At 43.1% G+C, this 11,932-nt stretch overlaps 1 protein-coding gene across 1 annotated transcript in view; it reads left to right on the forward strand.

Annotated features, from left to right (window-relative positions):
- Positions 1–11,932, forward strand: part of ETV6 (ets variant 6) — a gene marked incomplete at its 5' end in the record, with an annotated part of 91,038 nt that overhangs the window by 54,367 nt on the left and 24,739 nt on the right. The window contains 2 exons of the mRNA XM_010186533.1: positions 3,350–3,514; positions 7,613–7,747. Coding sequence (XP_010184835.1) covers positions 3,350–3,514; positions 7,613–7,747 — 300 coding nt within the window. The remainder of the gene's footprint in view (positions 1–3,349; positions 3,515–7,612; positions 7,748–11,932) is intronic.

Genomic DNA, 11,932 nt, shown 5'->3' on the forward strand with positions numbered 1-11,932 from the left:
TCCTCGTTTTGTAACACAGCACTCATTTTCCTCACTTTATTCTGCGTGGTAAATATCTTTGTTAGTTGAAGACAATGCTGTTAGCTTTCACAGAGAATAAAACTGGAGAGATAAAAAAAGCCCATTTTCCTCCACTGTGGGCACAACAATAAAAGAGAAGATGGAGAGGGGAAAATAAGAAAAAGCATCCAAAAAAGAAAAACTGTGTAAGCGGGATTAGTTTTTCTTTCATGGAGAGTGTAGGAAAGTATTTTCAGGACCTACTGATAGCTACATATGCTGTGCTCTAAAATCTCTTCAGCAGCAAAGCTAACCCTCTTGTGCCCTTGTTTTCACAAAACCAACCGCTTCTTTTTAAGAAAGGGCAAAGAAGGTGGGATAGAAGTTTAGTAAATGCTGTACTGCACATGAAAGCATTATTTTTTGAATGGTGATTTCTGAAGCACTTTCAGCAACACCGGTCTGCACCCCCAGAAAAGCCTCCTGTGACTGAGCTGGTTCAGCCTCACAGAGCAGATGGACCTGCAGTGGAGGCAGGCAACTAAAGAGGGGGTTTTGGGGAAACTAACTTCCCAGGAAAGCAGCAGGGCAAGGAGAGAGGGAAACGAGAGAAGAGGCAATCCATCTAGGGAACAGCAGTTAACTCATTTTATGGCACTTTATATCTTCCAAACACAGTGTAAGTATTTAATTATGGTATCACCCCATGGGTGGAGAGAGGTGATGTGTCCACCCACTCATTTGCAGTGACAGCCAAACTGAATGAAACAGGCTGCTTGCTGATTCCCCATAGCTAGAAGCCAAGTGGTCCTAGGTCATACTACTTTGGGGCTTTTCTCACAAGCTTTGGAGGTGCTGCTGAAGCCCAGCAGAGACCTGATTTGCAGCACAAAGCGTTGAGTCTGTTCCTGAGTTGCCAGCACAGCACACGTGGCTTCTCTCAGTCTGTGTAGCTTATTTGGCTGTTCTGAGTCTAGCACGGATCAATGTGAACCTCTCTTTAGATACAGTACTTTTGTATTAGTTGAACGGAAAGCAAAAACACAGTATCACCAGCACATGGGAAACATCGATCTATGTTTGTACAGGGAGTGATTTATTTATTACCTTGTTATCTGTAAGGGAGCACACACATCATGTGAAGTTATATAGCTCTGTCCTTGTCGGCCTGATTTTCCCAGTGATGTTTTGTTTCATATCTCGTCTTGTGAAGTGCACATCAGAAGTCCAGTTAGATTTCCACATGACAATGCTGCTTTGGACAATTTATTACTTGCATGGCATGGCAAAGGGGGAAGCAAAAGAAACCGCGCAGGAGCATTTTAAGCACTCCTCAGATGGTCTTTTAAACCTTTTCATAAGTTGTGGTCTGGTCAAGTCTGACTTTTTCCTCTTTTAGCTGCAGTCAATGTGCATGCTGCCCAGCAGCGGCCCAGGGTCTGGAGAGTGTTTTCTGCAGGAATAACCCCCCCATTCAGCAAAAGATGAACCTCACTGGCATTTTAGATAGCAGTTTGCATGTCTCTGAGCAGATCTGCACCTCACCCCAGTCCCTTCAAGAAGAAAGGTCCTACAGAAAACTCTGACCCCAGTAATCAGACCTTAATTCAATACAGGGAAGAGAATGTAAGTCCTTCATAAATAAGTAAATGCTACTTCTTGTTTCTCTGTGGCACATAATACAGCACTGCTGGGGCAGTTGAAAGCCAATGGAAATTCTTGCTGCTGCCATGCAGGCGTCCCTTCCGTAGGTCATCTCTGACCCTTTCTCAGGCTCGATCTCAATTCCTTTTCTGACTGAGATTCAGTTCTGTATGCAGCTGTGGCTCTGGGACTTTCCAAAGCCGCTGTCTGGGAATCTGGCATAGCAGCAGAATGCAATTCACTGCATGTGACCTCTTGCTAAAACAGAAAAAAAGGGTTGCCTATCTGTTAAAGAAGTAAAAACCGAAACAGAACAGAGCGATACAACTCTCCCAGGTTTCTTTCAGTGCTTGGTAGGAGGAGGGTAATCAGATCTCAGAGAATGGTGTGCCAGGAAGGAAATTTCTTCCCATGTGCAGCATACAATCAGCCAGGTGCAATATGAGGAAGGGAGGTTCGTCTTCCTCTGAAGCATAAGGTATTAGCTCCTGCCAAAGGCTGTGTACCAGAGATCTGATCAGATACGGCAAATTTTATGTTCCTATGCACAGTGTGAAGCTTTCATTTCTACGCAACACATTGTAGCAAGTCAAACAATGAGTCATCTCATGAGGGGGGGAAGGAAAGAAAGCTTTTATCTCCCAGTGGATTGGAGATAATCTCTCTACCTGGGTATAAACAGCTCTTCACCGTGTTGCCTTCTCTCCAGGGGAAGGAAGCTATTTTATATTTGTCTGTAAAACAGATACCGAATTTTCACACCTCCCAAGCCTTTCTACCTCGGCCAAATAAATGTAGCAGGCAAAAAGTCTTCGACTTTCATGGTGACTTGGTTGGGCCCCTGTGAATAAACACAGTACTCTAGGCTGTATATGCTGTATGAGCTGGCTGGGGAGAAAGGGAGTGCCAAATTTTCCATGGAGCCCTGGAAAATCTGTGCCCAGACTGAACATACTTGCTATTTTACTGTAAAGCGGCATACCACCCTTATGTGGACAGAGTTACGTTGGTACTATTTTATCGCTATACAGGAAACAGAAGCTAGAGCAATGCTAACGGTGCCACAGCCTCAGCTCTTGTTTTCCTCTCCAGTGTGGCTATAGCATCTGCAAGCATCACAGCATGTGCAGGAGGGGTGGGACAGGCTGAATAGACCTTTCTCAACCATAACCACGCTGATAACCACATACAGACACTGTTACAGGGACTGTTCTAAGCAGCCCTTCTTTATAGACCCCAGCCACCTAGGGGGAAGTGTGGCCATAGCTCTTGATCACTGACTTTACAAGGGGCATGGAAAGAGAGCATGCCTCTCTTCTATGAAAGGGTACACACCGAGGATGGATGGGGCCAAGGACGTGGCTTCCTGCCTGCTCTGCACCTCAGAAGGAGCAGCTGGAGGAAAATCCCATTTCACAGTGGAAACCTGGAACGAAATAATGTCCTAGAAGCTTTTTTTTTCAGGATGCTGAGGCAGTTCTTGTTTCTTAACATGTCTCAGATAAGCCAAGGTGCCTAAAATAATGAAGTATTTCACAGTCCAGTGCTTAGAGTAATTCTTCGTCAACGTGACATTCCTCTCTTGCAGCTTCCCTTGAGACTTTGCACATTATGGTGTGGGGAGAAAGGGGATTCACTGATGTTTGCTTACATTCCCATGCCTGGTCTCATTTGGTAACACAGTCGTTGTCTCTTCCTGCCACAGGTTTGCAGCCTGTGTACTGGAGCAGGGATGATGTGGCACAGTGGCTCAGGTGGGCGGAAAAGGAGTTTTCCTTGAGGCCGATTGACAGCAACACGTTTGAGATGAACGGCAAGGCTCTGCTGCTCCTGACCAAAGAGGACTTTCGATACAGGTCTCCTCATTCAGGTGAGGATTATTTACAGAAGCTGCGATTGAAAATAAAGAGGAAACTGCAGCAAAATCTGGAGAAGGTCAGAGGAGGAAATGATCACATTTGTTGGGGTGGACTGGGCAAGGGGAAGAGAGGAAAGTCAGAGACACTTGTATGAGACAAGGACAGAAAGGACAAGGAGGGAATTAAATCCTGGTGCACCTGAGTTGCAGGCAAATTTGAATGCAAATCCAGACACAAACCCAAACATCCAACTTGTTTCTCGTTAAAACTCCCTGCAGAACTCCCAGAAAGCAAGCTTCTCTGGCAGCACTTTGTGACTTCCAGCTTTTCCCTGCAAAGGCTTATCTTTTCACAGACCCAACTACAGCAGCAAGTTAATCGAGTGCTCCAGCCTCTTTAAGAAGCCTGTATTAGTATTTTGCCTCACAGTTGGCTTGGCTGACGCGCCGCTAAAAGTGACTGCAAAACTCCTCCCTGGGGGACCTTTCCTCTATTTTACAGCCCCTGTGGGCTTTACTATATTCTCTCACGTGCTGGAGTCCAGCCCAAGCACGGCACAGACAGGTGTGTGAATCAGTCTGCCTATTGCTCAAATTATGTCTTCATTTCTTCACAAAGAAGATTTAGAAATGTGTATGTTGCCTGCCTGTATTTATATCCCCTGCGGTCTGTCTGCTCCAGTTTTACAGTCAGAGTAAGCCTCTGCCCTCCTTTGTCAGGGATGTTTAACTAAATATGAGTTACTGGTTCTAAATAGGAGTTGTGAGCTTTGCTTTTGTGACCATACAAGGTACTCCTGTTAAATATAAAGGCTTGTAATTCAATCACCATAGGTGATCAAAGAGTTTGGACCAAGCAGTGACAGAATTGCTGCGAGGAAGATTCCAGTGCAAGGCTCATTAGGTGCAAAAGTACAGCTGGTGGTGCTTGGGTCCAGCTGATAGACAAATGACACTAATTCTGCATCAAGGTGCATGGCAACTCTCTTGAATGGCATTGCCACAACCATTCTCCTGCAGAATCTGCCTCACAAACTCTGGCTTATGTTTAGTGTATACAAAGTTTTTTAAGTATGTGCCCCAAATCCAGGACTAATTTTGTATGGAAGGAGATGCCAAACATTAATGTCTGTTGCCAGTGTAATACAGTAGTGAGAACTGGTGCCTAGAAATTTCTTTTTTAAAAAAAGAAATCTAGTATACCATTTTGAGTATTTAAAAAATTAGCCCTGCTTAAGGCAAAAGGAGTATTGAAAGTGAGGATGTGGGCAGTGACCGTAAGGGACACCTTTATATCTTGTCTGCAACTCCTTATCATTCCAGTGCTTTTTTGCGTACAAGTTATGCCCCTGCTCTTCCCCGTGTGTGCTGCGAGGGCACTTGAAAAGAGCAGGATTGAAATGTTTGTAGGCTGGAAATAGAGTGTTCTCAGAGAAGAGCCTCTGGCTTGGAAATCCTCACTTGATGCAGAACCTTAAGCTCTTAGTTAACAAAATGTGCAAGGAAATAACCAAACTAAAGGTCTTCTTCCTCACTTTTTCTCTCTTTCTTCTCTCCAGGTCTTCCCCACTGATAATAAAACTTCTAGAGGATATCTGAGTCAGCCCCTAAAAATTTAGATGGCTGTAGATAAAGGGACATTACCTCAACATTTCCCAGAAATTAACTATACGTGAAATTTAAGAACTATGAAATAATGTTTGCCATAAAGGCATCACATTTTTCAAGAGCGTAGCTACATAAATGCTGGATCCTTTCCCCTCATGGTTAAACCAGGAGAACCACATCCACTCCCTCCAGTGGTCCTAGCAATAAAGTGTGCTCACAGCCCCCCAGCTATTTAGGGCTGGCCAGGGCAGGGATGCAGCAGAGGAGGGAGAGAGTGCAAATTGCTTTTCACCTTCTTAACTAGAATGACTGCAGTCTGGGTGGTGCAGACGCATAACTGTTTGGTTAGGTGAAAAAGAGACAGCCAGCTTTATGGACGTTTTCACTAGCCTGTCAGGCCAGATCTAAACAGGAACAAATTCACTACCTTGCTGCTTGGATTGTAACAGCACTTGTTATGGTTATGCCACTTTTGCATTCAAAGATGCAAATTATGTGGTAAAATCACTTTTTAGCCTTTCATGTACTAAACATTGAAAAGGTAACTGGGTTCTTGAGGCTTTGTTTTTAATTACATTTTCAGGTATTGCAATCACCTTTTAAAAATGCCCTAAAGTCACTGCTGAGACAGTAAGAGCAGCCAAGATGCTAAAAATAAAGCAAGCTGAACTATGGAAAGCGGAATGGCTTTAACTGTTTCATGCTAAGACACTAAACTTGCCCACAAATAGAGCATTGGCAGTTCATGGAGACAAGGGACAAACGGTGCACAGCTTACAATCTCATAGCAACAACTAATAAAAAAACCCCACACACTTGAGAAAACTCTCCCAGAAAATCCAAGGTTTACTAAGCAAAACTTCACTAAGTCCCTTTTCAGATAATATGTTATTACTGCAACCTGTTCCCCTGTAATAATTATTAATATTTAAATAGCAGAAAACAGGCAGAATCAGAAGTCAAGAGACTTCCTACCATGTTGTACATTTTCATTTTGAAATGTGCAACCAGTTACATCAGACAAAATGTTTAAGTACCTGGGTGTTTCATGCAGATGTTGTTGGAGGAAGGCCTTCAGCACAACATGTAAAATATAAAAAGACACAGAATAAGCAGTTAATCCATTGGTCTCTTAGATATTGTGGTGGTATGTGCTACTGAGGAGAGATGTAACAATTCTGGTGCCAAGGAATGGGGAGAGAAGTGAGGAACAGCCTGCCTCCACCCCCAAAAGAAACAAGCACCTGGATCAATTAATGCAAGAATGTGTCAGCTTGGTGCAGGGCAATTAGCTGCAGACATATCTGTAGAAGAGCCATGCAACTGCAACTCACAGATTTTATTAACCCATACAGAGCACCAAACCTGCTTTGTCTTGTTCTTTAGTCTGCATCATTTAAACTGGAAGAGGGTAGATTGAGATTGGACATCAGGAATAAATTCTTCACTGTGAGGGTGGTGAGACACTGGCACAGGTTGCCCAGGGAAGTTGTGGATGCCCCCTCTCTGGAAGTGTTCAAGGCCAGGTTGGATGGGGCTTTGAGCAACCTGGTCTGGTGGGAGGTGTCCCTGCCCATGGCAGGGGATTGGACTGGATGAGCTTTAAGGTCTCTTCCAACCCAAACCATTCTATGATTCTGTGATCATCTCCATGGCCTAATATTGCCTGTTGCAGTAAGCTCCATACAGATCCTAGTAGCTAGAGATAACTAGCTTTGGGATCCCATTTGGGCTTTTCAGGAGTCCAACCCTTGACACTGAGAGTGTTGTTCGGAAGTTCCTAAGTTACCTATAGCACTGGAGTATCTCCAGGACTTGTCACCACAGCAAGGGTGTTCAGGATAATGAAATCCCTCAATTCTTTTCAAGTCTTTGACTCCATCTCGGAGTAACTTCACAGTGTGAGAGTTCTTCTTCCCGTGGATTTCCTAGAATGGAGTATCTGAGTAGCATGCTGCCTCTGGCCTTGAGGCACCAGTGTTGCATGGAGAGGCTTTACAGCATCTTCTGTCTCCTCCCCGGATAAAGCTTAAATTGCTCAGTAATTCAAGAAGAGCACTATCTTTGCTCCCAGCATAGCACTGCATATGTCATAGGCTCTGCATTTAAGAATTCTCTGTCCTAAGATGTCTATGTAAAAACCTGAGGCTGTGATGAGAGAAGGTGGGACACTGAACTAACTACTGCTCGTAAAGGTCTGGAGCTCTTGGATTGGTGGTCATGTAGCCTGAAAAAAACTTTATATTGGTGAATAAAAGCCATGTCTTGTCATTCTTCCACTTTTACATAGACACACACAGAGGCATGATGTGCAGCTTATCTTTTTTTTGTTCCTTTCAGGAAAGAATCTTGCAGAACAGTGAAATGCAGGATTTTACTGCAAGCATTTTGGGGTCTGAAAATAGCACCCAGGAGCCATGAATTCATGCATCAGATGGCTAAATGAGTCTTTTTGGCAGTATGTAGGTTTTCATTTCCTTTTCCCTGCTGTTTGTCTTTCAGGTGATGTTTTGTATGAACTCCTTCAGCATATCCTGAAGCAAAGGAAAGCTCGCATGCTCTTCACACCTTTCTTCCATCCTGGGAACTCTATCCATGCTCAGCCAGAGGTCATATTGCACCAGAATCATGATGAAGGTAACTCTGTCTCATTCTTATGGGAGCTGCCGTTATAGAGGCGCGTAGGGTAAGGCTGTGAGGAATGATGTAATTTCTTTGCTCCAAATTTACTTCAATAAAACTACTTTCCTTTGTCTCCATAGCTTTAGAACAACAAACTGGTCTAGAGAGTCAACTCTCCATTTTTCTTCTACTGTTTTGTCCTGTTTCCAAAGCCTGCTTAAAAGCTATGCCAGATGCAGGTTAAAAAAATACCAGAAAGTTTTATTGACCCCATTGATTTATTTTTCCTCGCTTCCAATTAGACAGACAAAGATGCTTCATGGACTTCTAGTATCCTGGAGATACAACTAGATGCAATTATTTGCAGAGCAAGGGAGAAGACAACCTCAAAGTGGAACATGTAACTCAAAGTCACTTCAGCTGACAATCTGTCAGCACATCATTCCAGCGTTCCTAGCACTGAGCCCATCTTGTTGCTCAGCTTTTGAGCTCATGGAACAATTCTTGTTGAGAGAAGATTTTTTTTTGCAGATTTTCTCTCATTTTTACTATCAGAATTACTTGCTCATGTTATTAGTTGGCTTTCTAGTAGTGTCCATACATACCACGCCTGTCAGAGGTGATGAAGAAAGAATAGATAAGTTTGTGGAATTGCAGATTTGGAATTCTACTCATTATTAGAATAGATCAAAATGTAAGTGTGCTTCCTTAATGGAAAATTGAGGGTTTATATTCTTTAAAAATATACTCATTAAAGTACTTCTTGGTTTTCTCCAACAGCAGAAAAATATAAAGCCCAGGCTTTTTAAAAGGTCCTTTCCATGAAAGCATCAGGCAGAATTAACTTTTTCAATAAAAAAAAAATCTAGGAAAAAATGGTGTTATTCCTTTTGTAAGTAAAGAGAAGAGAACATAAGTGTGTTAGGATATCAGCCTAATCTCTTCTGACTGGAGAAAAGATGCACAAATTATTTCAAGAATCAATATGGGATTGCAAGAGAAGATTCATGAGTACCGTCGGACCCGTACAAGTTGCCCATGGCCAGCCTGAGCAAGCCAGAATCAAATGGCACCAGCAAAACTCTGAGACTGAGCCAAGAGCCAGACAACAGCAGGTGGAATAAGGATGCTACAAAGTGTTTCCACACAGCTGTGTAAATATTTCAGATTAGAAGAGAGTGCTACAGATCAGGATGAGGTTGAACTGGCAGAGTTGTGCAATAGACAGTTGTGTAGTGCATTAAGATAGGCACTTTCCAGAGACCTTTATGAAAATCTCAGTTTTTTTCCTGAAGCTTGGCATTCATCCACAAGTGTTCCCATTCTAAATTTCAAACATAAATACTAGCTGACCTCTCAGACACCCCTGTATTAAAGATATGGAGCAACTTTCACTCTAGCGAGGATTTCACAGGGAAGCTGAGTTGGCTTTTCATGTGTATCTCTTAAAACATACGTCCTTTGCAATCTAGTCCAGCTTCTGTCAGAGCGCAGGATGATTAAGGAACAACTTTGATTTCTTCCTCACAGTACTCCAGCGGCTGATAGTACCACTGTATTTGCTTAGAGAACTCCATGCTATTACTTAAAACTTTTCTTGGCAAAAATTAGTTCTTGTTTTGCTGTGCAAACTTAAATACAAGCAAAAGAAGCTACAGCTTGCCTGCCACAAGACTCTGAGCAATCAAAAAATCTCTATGCCAAGAATTTATAGGCAGGTGAATTTATTTATTTATGTATTTTGACATTCCTTCTTTCTTCTTCCTGTTTCACAGAGTCACTTGGGAGAAACTAGCACAATTACGTTTACCATTTTCCCTCAGCAGAATGCAACTTAGCAAGAAAGGAGAATGAATGTGAGAAACAGAATTAGCCCTGCCTAACTCTCAAACTGTAACGGAGGGGTCAGGTGTTACTTTGGCACAATCTTGAGTGGTTAATAGGTGATGGATCTTCTTTAGAATCCCTCCTTACTCCAGTGATCTTTTTCCATTTTCTTCCACTGGCTTTTGTGCCCATTTCCTAATAGATTATGTACTTACAATCCGGCTTCTAAATTCTTACATTTTAAGTTAGTTAATCCAGAATCAGATGAGACCAACATTTACATATAGTGGCTTCTTCCTAGTTTAAGCAGAGTGGGTTTGAGTGTTTGAAATCAGTTGATGGCAGTTCAGGGTACCTCTGAGATGCATTAGCTTTGACTTGGAATTTGCCCTGTGGGCATCGGTCTCTGTCCCTGTTGAGGGATGAGCAATGAGCAATTGTGAATTACCTACATCTCCAGTGGCCTTTCTGATTCAGCACTGAGTCATTTGATGGGATGCCATACAGGAAGCTTGCACTGTCATTCCTTGCACTTTTTTTATGGGTAAGCAAAGACTGCCAATCTTTGGGATTGTCACACCAGTGATTGCTCACTCCCAAAGTGAGTGCAGCCCCACCCATCCCCAAATGAATCAGATAAGGTCAGCAGTTTTCCTGGGAGCCGAATTCCCTCTCACAGCTTTCCTTGCAAGAAAAGAGCGCTGGTCCTCAGCATGAAGAGCCATACTGATGAGTGAATCTACTCCTGCAGGAAATGATATATCATATGTGTGCAACTTGCAGTCATCACATGTGCCAAGGAATGAATGTGATGAGGATTTTATTCTGTTCAGGGTCATTCGTGGCAGTGGAACTGCTTGGAGCTGAGTTTGAATTGTTCTGTGGTAAACAGCAACTTCGGCCATGAGAGGATTCTTTAGTTAAGTATTTAAAAAGATCGAATCACAGAATGGTTTGGGTTGGAAAGGACCTTAAAGCTCATCCAGTCCAACCCCCCTGCCATGGGCAGGGACACCTCCCACTAGACCAGGTTGCGCAAAGCCCTGTCCAGCCTGGCCTTGGTGAACACTAGTGTGTATCCATTTGTGGTTTTTCTTTTTGCTGCTTTTTAAAGAGTTCCTTGGCCCCTGCCTTCTCTCCACCGTGTCTTGGTTTAGAATCACCATGGTTTGGGAGCAGACAGATAGGTCTGCTTCTGTTTGGAGCTCGTCAGAGCCACCTGAGGTTTGCGGAGAGCATGGTGGAAAGCACAGCAAGGCATTCCTTTCTGCTTTCAAGATAGCTGCTCCCCATAGCCAAGGCACTTTAAGTAAGTAGGACAAACAATACAATATTCTGGTCTATATTCACAGGCCAAGAATGAGCACAGTGTATTTGAATGTGGATAGTCTGTAAAGATAGGACGCTGAGTAAAATTGAGGTGTTGGTTTTCTTTTTACTGAGGCAAAGAAATGAGGCCTTAAGAAAAAACAGCCACAGAGGTAGATACAGTTGTAAATCAATTTCTCTTTGATCTTCACATCATTTGGGTTATCCCACATTAGCTGGCCACATTGTATTTAAAGCTGTTTATGTTTAAACAAGAGGAATATGTAGCTCTGGAGTTTCCAGCTGCTTCATTGTGAGTACCTTAAATAGCTCTACATTTTTCTTGTCTGGGACCACAAGTGTGTGAAATTAGTATTCTGGAGCCATGTAGTTTCTCCCTAAAATTTCAGGTTTTCCTGTAGACTTTGGGGTCCTCGTATAGGTGAACAGCCCATTGAGTAGGCAAAAGGGTTGGTGCAGTGTCACTGCCTGGCACTGAATTTTCTGAGGACTAGAGCTTTTCCTGTTCAGGCCTTTCCATGGGTAAGTGCTGATCCCTCACTTGATGCCTGCCTGGGTTCCAGGGCAGTGGGAGCTCCTGGGTCTTCACCTCAACAGGGTCTTCAACAACTATTGCTGTCTTATCAAGAGAGCAAGAGGATCGTCAAAGAGGATAAGAGCAAATGGAGTGAACAAACAGGCAGCCGCAAATAGGCAGCTACTCATTTCAGTTGCTGACAAGGACCCAGCAGTTTCTTTCTCTTATCAACCAAGGCTTTCAACAAACAGCACTGAAATTTGTTCTTTGTTTCTCAGATAAAAACTTTTTAGTAGCTGCGCTCTGGTGGTATCTTGCTTTTGCCAGTAATATCTCAAGTCAAAAGTGATGGCCTCAGCTAAGCTGAAAGTTTGCACCATTTATGTCAAGCATTTAATTTTGTGGGAGGATTGTTAATATGTAAAGACATTGACCTAGAGTCGTGATTTATCTCTGCCCTACTGTTAAGGATCATAGCTAGGGAAGTGTGCTCATGAAAAAAAGTGATGCTAGCAGTCCTCCTGCTG

This window comes from Mesitornis unicolor, unplaced genomic scaffold (assembly GCF_000695765.1).
Source record: "Mesitornis unicolor isolate BGI_N332 unplaced genomic scaffold, ASM69576v1 scaffold26866, whole genome shotgun sequence".
NCBI classification, from domain to species: domain Eukaryota; kingdom Metazoa; phylum Chordata; class Aves; order Mesitornithiformes; family Mesitornithidae; genus Mesitornis; species Mesitornis unicolor.